This window comes from Ipomoea triloba, chromosome 11 (assembly GCF_003576645.1).
Source record: "Ipomoea triloba cultivar NCNSP0323 chromosome 11, ASM357664v1".
NCBI classification, from domain to species: Eukaryota; Viridiplantae; Streptophyta; class Magnoliopsida; order Solanales; family Convolvulaceae; genus Ipomoea; species Ipomoea triloba.
The window spans coordinates 9,703,787-9,716,045 of record NC_044926.1 but is presented as its reverse complement, the minus strand read 5'-3'; the positions used below and the strand labels follow the sequence as shown (position 1 = coordinate 9,716,045).

Here is a 12,259-nt window from a genome sequence, read left to right as displayed (position 1 = left end):
TAAAAAAAAAAAAAAAAAAAAAAGGAAATAGGAAAAGAGGGTTATTTTGTATTTTTTTTTTTTGGATACGTGAGGTTTTCAAACTTAAGCTAGACTAATTTTAATCTTTCAGAAGTAGGGTGATGGAAGAGGTAAATCGCGAGTCGTCTAATTAGTCATTAGTTTTCACCACTGTTTATATCTGCACACAATAATGAGTCTTCATCACCTGATCAATATTTTGGACTTTGAGTCTTCCAATGACCCCTTAGCCTATCGCTGGAATAATACTTTTAGAGTGATCCTTGAACCATTAATTAAGTTAAGCGGAGGGCTAGAGGGTTATTTTGTTGTCTACATGAGTGGTAACAAACAAAACTAGACATATTCCTATGACTTTGATTTATTGACCACATACAATACTACAACCTTATCTTCCATATATTATATTGCCCCTTAACCTTAAAACAAACATATATATATACCAAGGTCACACATTGACTCATGCATCCAAATCCAACCATTCAACTGAACCTCAGACCAAAACTCACCAAAAAATGCAGCAAAAGGTTCACAAGAACATGAATTCTTGGGAAGAATTTGATGGCGACGATGAAGACAACAACGACGTTTTCTACGCCGAAATTAGAAGGCAAGTAATGCAATTGACAGCAGAAGATGAAGATGAAGAAAATCAGAACACAAATAAAGAGAGAGGCTCAAAACAAAAAGGGTTCGCAGTATTGCAGCCTGGATTTCAGTTTAACTGGACAGGAGTGAAGGATGGTAGCAGAGTGCCTCAATGGATGGTAGAGCTTTGGAGAAAAGAAAATAGGGATGGAGGATTTAGTGGAACTGGTGTATTCATTCCACACATTGTCAAGTCCAGAAGAAGACATAAGCCAAGTATGTGACTTTTACTTCTTCTTCTTCTTCTTCTTCTGCCTTTGGATTGAGTGTGTATCCCCATTGATAGGGAATATTCTCAGTGTATACCTCCCGATACGTCTAAGTTCCTATTCGGTATCCGGGTCTGATGTTCGGGTCAGAGTCAGGTGTCCCGTGTCCAGTCAGTGTCAGGCCTCCACCTCTTTAAGGGGAGGCCACGCACAAGTTAAGGGGATTTTTCCTCTCTTCGTTCTCAACTCTCTCTCTCTAGAACATGGAATAAAATGCTCATTTGAGCCGTTTTCCAGCATCCTCTTGATTCATACACTTTGATATACACACTGGTTACATATTTTATACACATCAATACATCAAACAAGCAATTTAAGTAATCACCCATCACTATAAAACTAATTCAAATTCAATTTGGGTTGTACCTACAAAATAAGGTTTAAGTCTTACACGAGAAAAGATTAAGTTAGGACTCTTTAATGTAATGTAACTCCTATAAGAATCAATTCTCTAATTTTACAGTTACATTAGTTTTCTGCTTACCAATTGCTTCTAAAAAATTTTCAATTAAACTTTTGATATTTTTTTTCCTTATTTGGGTTTCTTTTTTTGGTGGTTTCTTGAGTATGATTGTAATATTCTTTATGACCATTTTTGCAGGAAGGAAGAACAATGAAAGAGGAAGAGTGTACAAGCCTGTCACAAAAGTAAACTGATTCGTTACGTTTGTCTTGTTAGCTTCTGGACCAAAATTCATGTCCACAAAAGTAAACGAAAAAAAAAACAAGGATGTGAATAATGTACCTTATAATATAGGACCAAAATTCATGTTCACTTCAACTTGATTTCTAGTACAAGTCAAATGAATGTGAAATTCAGCTTTGATGAACCAAGATGCTGGTTCTATCTACCGTGCCATATATATGGATACAAAAAATCTATTAAAAAGAAAAACATTATATTATTCAAAACATGCACAATAATTTAAACTCTTGGTCCATTATCTCAAGAAAATATTATATTGTTTTAGTGTTTGGTTGAATGTCATAAAATTATCTTTTTCTGTTTGGGTGAAAGTTAAGAAATTGAAATTTTTTCTATTTCGTTTATTTTCCTAATAATAATAATAATAATAATAATAATATGTGGTGATGGTGGTGGTGGTAGAGATGACGATGGTTGTGGTGCTGTTGGTGGTAGTGGTAGTGGTAGACTGGTAGTGGTGTGCTAGTAATGGTTCTGGTGGTGTTGTGGTAGTGCTGGTGCCTGGTGGTGGTGATGGAGTGGTTGTGTTGCGGTATGGATGTGTTGGTGGTGTCGTAGTGGTGGTGGTACGATGGTGTGGTTGTGTTGTGGTGTGGTGGTGTTGGTGGTGGTGATTGTGATTGTGATTGTGGTAATAATAATAATCTGGAAACTTCTTTTTAAAAAAAAAAATAAAGAGAAGGAAGATAGAAAATAAAGAATTTAGAAAATGTCTTCTGACTAAAAAACTATGAAGACATTTTTCACAAAATTAGACCTTTTTTTCATTTATCAGAATGAATATTTTCCTTTGACTCCATTTTCCTTGAGCATCCAAACACTGAGAAATCCAAAAAGTTACTTCTGAAAGTCATTTTTCGAGTTTTCAAACGGACCCTAAAATTTGTTTGATGCAGTCAACAAGTTAATTTACTACCATTTATGTTTTCATGCCAGCACTCTCATTCAATTGAGCTCGTCGTATAGAATCTTTTTATTGTGATTTTCGTTTTACGGGCTATTACACATAAATGAAATATTACCCAGTACACATATTTGTATAGTGATCGTTTTGAGTTTTCCTCCGTCATCCAAAAAAAATGTGATTTAAAATTGATTTGATGAAATTTACTAGGACTCATGTTTTCTTGGATACTGAAATTTAGTACTCCGTATTAAAGTATCAAACTTTAAAAGGTATGATATAATTGCCCAAAAAGATAAAAAATTATAAAATATTCCACCAATAAACCTTTAAAAAAAAAAAGTACTCTGTAAATATAACAATTTTTTTTTGGGATAAAAAAAAAAGAAAAAAAAAACTAAGTGGCATAAAGAGTGAACTTAAAATAAAAATGAATGGAGGTGATTTGGGAGAGTGATGATTGTCTGTTTTTTATATCCTTTTGGGTCTCCTTCTTGGTCTTCTTGATCTCCACATAATTGAGTGAGGGTCTGGGCACACTTGGTACTGAATTTTAGGTGGACCAATTTCTGGGAAACTGCATTCAAATTTTTTAACACCCCATCAGTCTAGCTGTCATCTCTGAATCTCAGAAATCAGAATGCTATTTAATACTTTCATTTTATTCAATATATAAGTGGAATTAAAATGTTTCCTTATCTAACAAGACAATATAAATAACATCGCTCAGTTCATGATAATCAGCAAGCTAGTGAAACATTTTGAGGCAAATTATTTTGTGGACTCGAGTCCACTTTACAAAGTAAATTCGAGTTCAAAATACAATACTGAATGTTTATAATTTATATATTGAATGTTCACAATTTACATACTAAATGTTCACAATTTAAATTGTGAACATTTAATTGTGAGCATTCAGTATATAAATTGTGAACATTTAGTAAGTAAATTGTGATGAGTCTACTTTGCAAAGTGGAGCCGAGTCCATAGTATAACTATTGTCATTTTGAGCTATGGGCCCGATTTGGCTAAGATTTTTATTGTTTGGTCCAACTTGGCTATATTTTGCACATTTTAACCAGACTAGCTATTCTAGTTCAAATAATAGCAAATCATGTGGAGGGCCAACCCACCTAATTGACACCACTTAGAGGGGAGAGAAGGAGAAGGAGAAGGAAAAAAAACATGAGATAAGAATTTGGAAAAGGTCTTCTGATTTAAAAAATCTGTGAAGACATTTTAAGCCAAAATAGAGTATTTTTCATTTCACTAAAATGGCTATTTTCTATTGATTTCAGTTCATAGCCTGTAAATACTGAAATTTTGAAAATTCAAGTCGATCCTAAATAAAATAAAATCAAATTATACAAGATTCCATACAAACAACAATATCCAAATTATATCTTGATATGTGTGTGTTATTTCTGGAATGAAACATTTGAATAGAATGGAAAGAGATAGTGGGGCTGAAAGGGAGGTTGGAAGAGCAAGTGTATGCATCAAGAATTAGCTGTCACAAAATCAAATGCATACACACTCACACATGTATATAGCTTCTTTAATTTGTGACATTCAACAAACTCATTTAATTCTTTGTTTCACTTTTTGACTTTGTCCCCTTCAATTGTATTCTTCCATATGTTTGTGTTTGTATATCACATCCTAACTGGCTTGAAAAGAAACAAACATTTACAAAAACTATTTTATTTTATTTATTTCATAAACTATTCTCTTAAAAAAAAAAAAATACTCTGTATGATTAATATACCCCATGTCCACATGCTATAATATATTATTAATATATAATATAATAGGTAAAAGATTTGGATCCAAGTGAAAAAAAAATACTCAATATGCTTAACAGATAAATTATTCTATGGACCCGAGTCCACCTTGCAAGGTGGACTCACGTCCAAAATACACAATTTACGTACTGAATGTTCACAATTTATGTATTGAATATTCACAATTTACATATTGAATGTTCACAATTTGAATTGTGAGCATTCAGTATGTAAATTGTGATAGGTCCACCTGGCAAGGTGGATCCGGGTCAATGGTATAACTATTGTGATTAATGTTCCCCGGCCCATGTCGACATGCTATAAGCCTATAATATATTAATATATAATAATAAACAAGTAAAAGATTTGGATTCAAGTGAAATAAAAAAAATTTAAAATTCTGACCTGAGTGCACCAATCTCAATCTGAGAGAAGTCCATGTTGGTTGAGCTACCTGGTAATGAAATGGTCCTTGACCTTGCTGTCAATGGTGAAGAGTGTGGTTGTTTTATGGCAAGTATTTTGCAATTTAAATTGTTTGTAATGTTGGTGTGAGACATAGCCAATCTATATGACACCAAAAAATACAAAACTATATTAATATAGTACTCTATCAAACAAAATGTTAAAATCACAATGAATCTATTCATGTTCATTCAATGTAAATTTACATTGAGATGCACGTGTACATGGACCCAACAATTTTTTATTTTTTTATTATTAAATTAGTTGTTTGTTTTTGCATAATTATAACTGAAATTTGACCAATTTATAAGAGTAATCAATGAATATAAAGTAACTATAATAAATATTCTATGCCATATCGTTGGATGCTAGGTAAAATATTTGATGAAATTCTTTTTTATTTAAATATCATTTTCCTTATTATCAACGTAACAAAGAAAATGAAAAAGAGAAGCACTAGGGTGAGGAATGTTAGGAAGGTGCAAAGGATGTGGATCATTTGGCAGGGTTATTGGCACCAAGGTGATTAATGGCCGGCTTCATTCAATAAAATTATAAAATTGTTGGTGAAAACCATCAACAATAATAAAAATTACATTTTCCTCCTTAAATTATAAAGTAATTGTAAGATTCGTTTATATTTATTGTTCATGCTCACTTGTCGTCCCTAACCTATAATTGACTTTGTGAATTTCTTCCTTTTTGTAACAAAATATTAGGGACGAAATTCGCAACGTCAATTATAGTTTTGGGATGAGAAGCGAGCATGACCTGTTAGAAAAAAATAATGAAATTTACAACGTCAGCTATAACTGAGGGGCGAGAAGTGAACACGATCAACAAGTAATATAGGGATGAATTTTATAATTACTTTACAACTTAGGGACTAAAAAGATAATTTTTCAATTAATAATATAATGTTTTGTGACTTTTGTCTGTAGTGAATAACTAATTAATTAAAAATTACATAAAGTTGAGCTGAAGTCATGAAACATGCACAAATCTCTGCACCTAAAACACCATGCCAGGAAGTTTCTATGTATAAAACAAGTACTAATAGTATAGGCTTTATTGCTTTAATTTTCTTGGATTTTTCCAAGTGTCGACCCAGTCGCTATCACCATCATCATATCCCTTTTTCTTATTGTTTAGTTTTCAATGTCTAGTATAGATAGAAAGTGGTTGATCTCATCGAACCATCCTATGTCAATTTAAAAAACAATTTAACTTTAGACTATTGTTCAGGTGAATCCACCATTTTTTTAGAGTCCGTATCAATATATTTGGGTCTAAGTGAATTCATATTTTACAGCCTAGAGAGTCAATACCTCACCACCAGAATTTAATCCTAAAGAGTTAATATCGCCTCCAATGAGGCTCGAACCTACCCCTTTCATATAAGGATGCAACTGGGTGCCACTAGACCACAAGGTCTTGACCAAGGTTTTATTATGAAACCAATTTAATGTTAGACCAAGAACCCATCCATTCCAAGCCACCATAATTGAAGGGTGGAGATCCAAGGAATTTCAATCATATCATTGATTGATTAACAAATTAAACGAAAATGAATGAAATTTGGAGTTAGAGATAGAACATACTTGTATAAAAAGCTGTGATCATGAAGGCCAGCAACAAGAGTGGAAGCTCCGATCTCCCTAACAGTAGCAGCAATGGTGCCTCCTTCTAAGTCCCCTTCTCTCACCACAATCTCTGTCCTGGTCTGTAACACAACCCCTATTCCTTTGTAATATTATCCATCAGTACAATAATTCAACAACAACCTTAAACACCCCAAAAAACAACCTTAAACACCCCAAAAAACAACAACAAAACTCCCCAAACAACAACATACGTTGATAAAAGCGCTGTTGCAGAGGTCTTGAAAGGAGAGGGCTAATTGGAAGCCTTTCAATCTGAGAAGTCTCTGCTTCTTCTTGTTCCTACTACTGGATCTTGAACTGGGAAACACATGGAGAAGAGTAATTAAGTCTCCACATCTCAGAAGGTTGTGAAGGGCCCATTCAAAAGCTGTTCTTGCTACCTCCTCTTCTTCCACTATCACCACAATCTTCCTTGAGGCTTCCATTACTGATCAATTGACAATCAGAATCCCTATCCCTTTAATTTGTTGGGGTTTGTGTAAAGTGTTGAGAATTGAGAAGGAAGTAGTGGTACTGTGTGTGTTCATAGACATAGTTGTTTGGCTATGAAGGGCATGGTTTGGGAATAAAATAACAACTTGGAAGAAAGGGGTGGGACATGAGAGGATAGAGGGGGTTTCAGTTGTGTCTATGTGGGCTGATTAGATGGGTGATGAGACAATGACTATAAATTGAGTGTTAGGCTGCTATATATAACTAATTTATTTAGGTATAATTAAATTTGCATACCTTACTTCCATATTAGGATCAAACGATTACTATTACCTCAAAAGTTATATTTAGTAGTAAAGATGTAAATTTATTTATTTTTATATTGTCACATTTTCAAAAGGCAAGGTGATGTACTTGTCCTCAAATTTCCACCTAACAATCTTCTATCCACCCGGTGTTGGAATAATAGTTATACTGTACTATGGACCCGGGTCCACATTGCAAGATGGACCATCACAATTTACATATTAAATGTTTCACAATCGAATTGTGAACATTTAGTATGTAAATTGTTTTAGTTGTGAACATTCAGTATATAAATTATGAACATTTAGTATGTAAATTGTGCATTATTTTGAATCCGGGTTCACCTTATAAGGTGGACCTCGGTTCACAAAATAATTTGTCATGTTTGGATTTAGCTCTTTAAGTTTCTACCAAACAATTCTCTAGTCACCCGGTTTTGGACTTGGCTTTTCACCGCCCTTTACTAATCCCCGCATCTAATTGTGAGATGCAACTTAGTAGGTTAATTGCACTTAAACTCTTGTGTTTACTAAGTTAACTGTCCAACCAGCTTGACCGTGGAAAAATAAAAATTTTATTGATGCATTAACGCGTGAGCGTTATGAAATAAAATCAGATGGGGAAATAATATTTTTTTTATTCTTCAAAATATCTCATTTCAGGAGAAAATCTCAAAGTTAAAGTCTTACTGTATACATCGAATGTGTGATGTGTCCTTATGTTGAGTTTCAATGTATGAGTGTATGACTAAGTAACGTATTAATAGTAAACTTGTACTCCGTAATTATAAATTGTATAACGATTGTTATAATTCATTGTTTAGGAGGAAAGAATTGTTTTTCCATTTTAGATACATAAAACATAATAAAATATGAGTGTGAATCTCAAAGAATATAACATTATTCACAAATATAATAAACACTACTTAGTGTTTAAAAAAAAAAAAAAAAACACTACTAGTTAAATGAAACATGTTGCGTAACTAAATAAATGTTCAATATTAAAAAAGAACTGTATATTTTGTTAGACATGTATGTCCTAGAAGCCAATATTTATTATTTTGTGCATTGATTTCTTATGAAATAAATATAATAAATAAATGTTTTATTTATTTTATTTTGACTTAATTAATATTTGATATTATTCCATACAATCTTCTTAATTTTTCATTCTTAAAAGTTAAGAATATGAGTGACGAAAAATTAATAAATGAAGTATTGTAAAAATATTCTAGTCATAGGACTACCAATTGGGCATTAGAATTCAAATAAGACTAGCACATTGTCCTTCTTATGGTGAGTCTCATGCCATTCTGTATGAGATACATCGAGTGGACATGTGGATGATTGTCAGAGAACAAGTCATTGGACAATGACTAAAAGTATGCAATAATCCTTTAACTTGAGACGAGATGATTGTCTCGTACATATGGTGGACTAGTTTTTGCCAGTATGCGTCTTTTGTCTCTTGTAGGACTATAAGTGTACTTGGTGGCCTAGTTTAATTAGTATTGTACGAAGACATGTATGCGTTCAATAGAGGATCCACCGCCTTGAGGTAACAAGGATGCTCTAGTCTATTCAATGATCATACAACCAGACATATTGACCAGGTTTATGGGTTTAACCATGACGTTTATCTAACAAGTGTTGTGTAGAAGGAATGTTGCATGATATTTATAACGGAAATGCTCATTATAATATATAAATATATATATTTCATTGTCAACTAGGTGGTCATGACATACTGCTAGGTGTCATTCAGGACTTACGAGTTATTTAATAATGATTTATTAAATATTACTCGTTGCTAGTTTGACTATGAACCTAGAAAATCACACCTTAATGGTTCGTGGTAATGCTAAGAACTTTAAAATAAATCGATAAAGAGTTATCGATATTGAATTAATACATTAATAACTGAGTAATGAATTAATTCAATATAGGGTAGTTTTGAATTTTTAAAGGCTAGCAGCTTTGGGCCAAAACTAGGCTATATATACAAGCCTTACCATATTTCTTAAGGTACAGAAGTGAAGAAAAAGAGATTCGTCAGAAAATAGTTTTTACGTAAAATCTCTGGTGTTCTTGCGTGCCCGGCCGGTGGACGGACTAGAAACTGTATAACTGGATGGTTTTGGATTTGCATATGTCAAAGCATGCTTCAAGGGTAAAAACATTATAACTTTCTCTTTTACATAGGATCTTAGAAAAAGCAATTGAACCTTCAATTCCGCTGCGCATGCATAAATTTTTCTAGCATATTTAAATTATCAAGATAAATAGAAAATTACTATAGTTTTACATACAAATGGTATTTAAATTGTTAATTTGTTTAGAATTACACACACACACACACACACACACATATATATATATATCATGGTTGAAAAAATCGTTAGGCGCTCCCTAGGCGCTCGGGGAGCGCCTAGCGCCTAGGACGCCTAGACGGGGATTAATCGGCGCCTAGGCGCCCGTGTATTTTTTATTTTATTTTTTAGTTTTTAAAAATTTGTTTAAGTATTTTTTATTTTTTAAATTATAAATTATATAATACTTTAATAGTTAATACTAAAACATTAAATATTAACCTAAAAAAATCTAAAGTTTGTACAATTTAAAATTATTTCGCTCAAAACGATGTTGTTTTGAGTGAAATAACCCATTAAAAAAAAAAGAACAATAGTTAATCGACCGACTAGAAGGCCTAGTCGGTGCCTAGTCGGTTTAGTCGACGCCTAGGCGGAGCTTAGGCGGCCTAAGCAGTCGCCTAGCCGGCCAGCCGCCTAGACCACCATTTAATGTGATACGCTAGGCGGTCGACCAGCGCCTAGCGCCTAGGCGGGGATTAATCGGCGCCTAGGCGAGATTTTTGCAACACTGATATATATATATTATATATTATATTCTTACAAAATATTTGTATAATATATTAAGTAATTGAAATCCTCTCAATAATATTCAACATTCAACAATTTAAACTATCAAATATATAATTATATGTAGTTGAATAATAACTTAGGGTGTGTTTGAAAAGCAGGAAAATGTTTTTTGGAAAATGAGTCATTTTTCAGAAAACATTTTCTTTTCCCATGTTTAATTTGGTTGCATTCGAGAAAACAATCTTGGTGTGTTTGGTTTATTTTATGTAAAATGAGCATAAGTATTAATAATTTCATTGACAACTCCCTTATTTTTCATTGACTTCTATTTTTTCCCTCTAGTCAAACATTGAAAACCGGAAAATGATTTTCAAAAATTATTTTTCAGATTTGGAACACCCTTACGTCATTTTGTTGAAACTCAAAGAAATAAAAAAGACAATATTACATTTTTTAACCATCACAAACTTTAGTGATGGATATTTACTTCAAATCCTGCGAATATTACAAAAGTGAGTATTATTATTCAATTAATTACAATAGCGATATTTTTTTTGGGAAATTTACGGGGTCTTTTTCCGTCCATTTAAAAGGTTCAGGTTCATCCGCGTTCGTTCTGAGAGGCACATGAGCTAGTCTAAGGAGAATCGACACTTGTGAGAATCGAACCTGAATTTTCTCGAAATTCTTCCCCACAATGGCGATATTATTTTCAAAAAAAAAAATTACAATAGCGATATTATTTGTACAAAACCAACTCCAAAAAGAGACTTTGCGTGCGCGAACGCTATCGGCGTTCATAGGCCGAATTTTAAGCCAAATAAATGCAACTTTCTTAAATTGATGAGCCACTCAAAAGAATAATATTATATTTCTTGGTATCCTTCCAAATAGATAAACATTAAATAATTGGTGTATAATTACGCAAATTATATGGTGGACCATGGTCCACAGTGCATTGTGGACCATGATCATAGTTGATACTGCAGTTGTGTTGAACGGATACTGCAGTTATGTTGAAAAGATACTGCAGTTGTGTTGAAAGGAAACTGCAGGTGCACGGAACAGAGGTCATTCATCCGTTCAACTCAACTGCAGTATCTTTTCAACACAAATGTAGTATTTTTTCAACACAACTGCAGTATCCGTTCAACACAACTGCAGTTTCAGATGGATGACACGGCCTCTGTTCTGCGCAACTGCAGTTCCCTTTCAACACAACTGCAGTATCCTTTCAACACAACTGCAGTATCAGTTCAACACAACTACAGTATCAACCATGACCCATGATAATTCCAATGAATTTGAAGACTCACGTTATAAAGAATTTGAAGTTGGAACTTCTTGTCACAAATTTGTTGGTCCTCCATTCTTTGAGGGGGTGTAATAATGTGTTTAATTGTTGTAGTGAACATAATTAATTAATTAATTTCACAATTAAACGTTTATCAATATGTCAAAAGTTATCGCTAATAGCGAAAATATAACTTTATTTTCTTAGGTCATCCCATTTGTGAGTTTTGGGGGATTTTGAAATAGTAAAATGTGAAGGATGAGTTTTTTACAAATGTGAAGGAGTGGATTTTGGGGATATTTTTCTCCTGCAAATTTGGAGGTTTTGGAAGGTAAGGGTGGAGCCCACTCTGGGAGAAGATTTTCACCTCACGTGCGTGAGGTGCAAATCTCGCGCACGCCTAGGCGCGTAATTACTTTATTTTATTTTATTTTTTCAGTTGCTTTTTGTTTTGTTTTATTTTTTCCTTTTATTTTTTCCTCCACTCCATTTTTCTTTCCTAATCATACCTACAAAAACTCTTCAAATACCACACCAAAATTTCCACTATTGAGGAAGACCTTATGCTTGCGTAGCCGTCAGTGTCATGATTTGATAACAAAATGTTGAATTGAGCTCTCCAAATTGTGAACTACAACCCAACAATAATTATATTAGAAATGTTCCTGAAATTACTTATACTATAACTGTAATAAATAGATTGTACACTTATTGTTGCAACAAAATATAAATACGTTCCCACCACCACCACCACCAACAACAACAACAACAACAACAAAAACATCTGAATGACTATAACTCCATCTAGTCCTTATATGCTTTTAAGGTAACAAAAGTGAAAAAAAAAAAAAAAAAAAAAAAAAAAAAAAAAAAAAAAAAAAAAAA

General features: G+C 33.0%; 2 protein-coding genes across 2 annotated transcripts; one reads left to right on the top strand and one right to left on the bottom strand.

Annotated features, from left to right (window-relative positions):
- Nucleotides 1-513: 513 nt before the first annotated feature.
- Nucleotides 514-1,737, top strand: LOC115995630. The gene is made up of 2 exons (XM_031234726.1): nucleotides 514-885; nucleotides 1,540-1,737. The coding sequence occupies exons 1-2, from the start codon at nucleotides 537-539 to the stop codon at nucleotides 1,593-1,595; spliced, it is 405 nt and encodes a 134-aa protein (XP_031090586.1). The 5' UTR covers nucleotides 514-536; the 3' UTR covers nucleotides 1,596-1,737.
- Nucleotides 1,738-2,886: 1,149 nt separating this feature from the next.
- On the bottom strand, nucleotides 2,887-7,102 carry LOC115997284. The gene is made up of 4 exons (XM_031236816.1): nucleotides 6,653-7,102; nucleotides 6,399-6,520; nucleotides 4,738-4,899; nucleotides 2,887-3,125 (listed from the first exon to the last, which is right to left on the bottom strand). The coding sequence occupies exons 1-4, from the start codon at nucleotides 6,884-6,886 to the stop codon at nucleotides 3,020-3,022; spliced, it is 624 nt and encodes a 207-aa protein (XP_031092676.1). The 5' UTR covers nucleotides 6,887-7,102; the 3' UTR covers nucleotides 2,887-3,019.
- Between the last annotated feature and the right edge of the window lie 5,157 nt (nucleotides 7,103-12,259).

Excerpts from the sequence above, each read along its gene's own strand:
- LOC115995630 (XM_031234726.1), top strand. The coding sequence starts at position 537 with ATGCAGCAAAAGGTTCACAAGAACATGAATTCTTGGGAAGAATTTGAT. Across the intron at positions 886-1,539 it reads CAGAAGAAGACATAAGCCAA|GAAGGAAGAACAATGAAAGA; the intron begins GTATGTGACTTT and ends CCATTTTTGCAG.
- LOC115997284 (XM_031236816.1), bottom strand. The coding sequence starts at position 6,886 with ATGGAAGCCTCAAGGAAGATTGTGGTGATAGTGGAAGAAGAGGAGGTA. Across the intron at positions 6,521-6,652 it reads GCAACAGCGCTTTTATCAAC|ACCAGGACAGAGATTGTGGT; the intron begins GTATGTTGTTGT and ends GTTGTGTTACAG. Across the intron at positions 3,126-4,737 it reads ATTGAGATTGGTGCACTCAG|TTTCCCAGAAATTGGTCCAC; the intron begins GTCAGAATTTTA and ends ATTTGAATGCAG.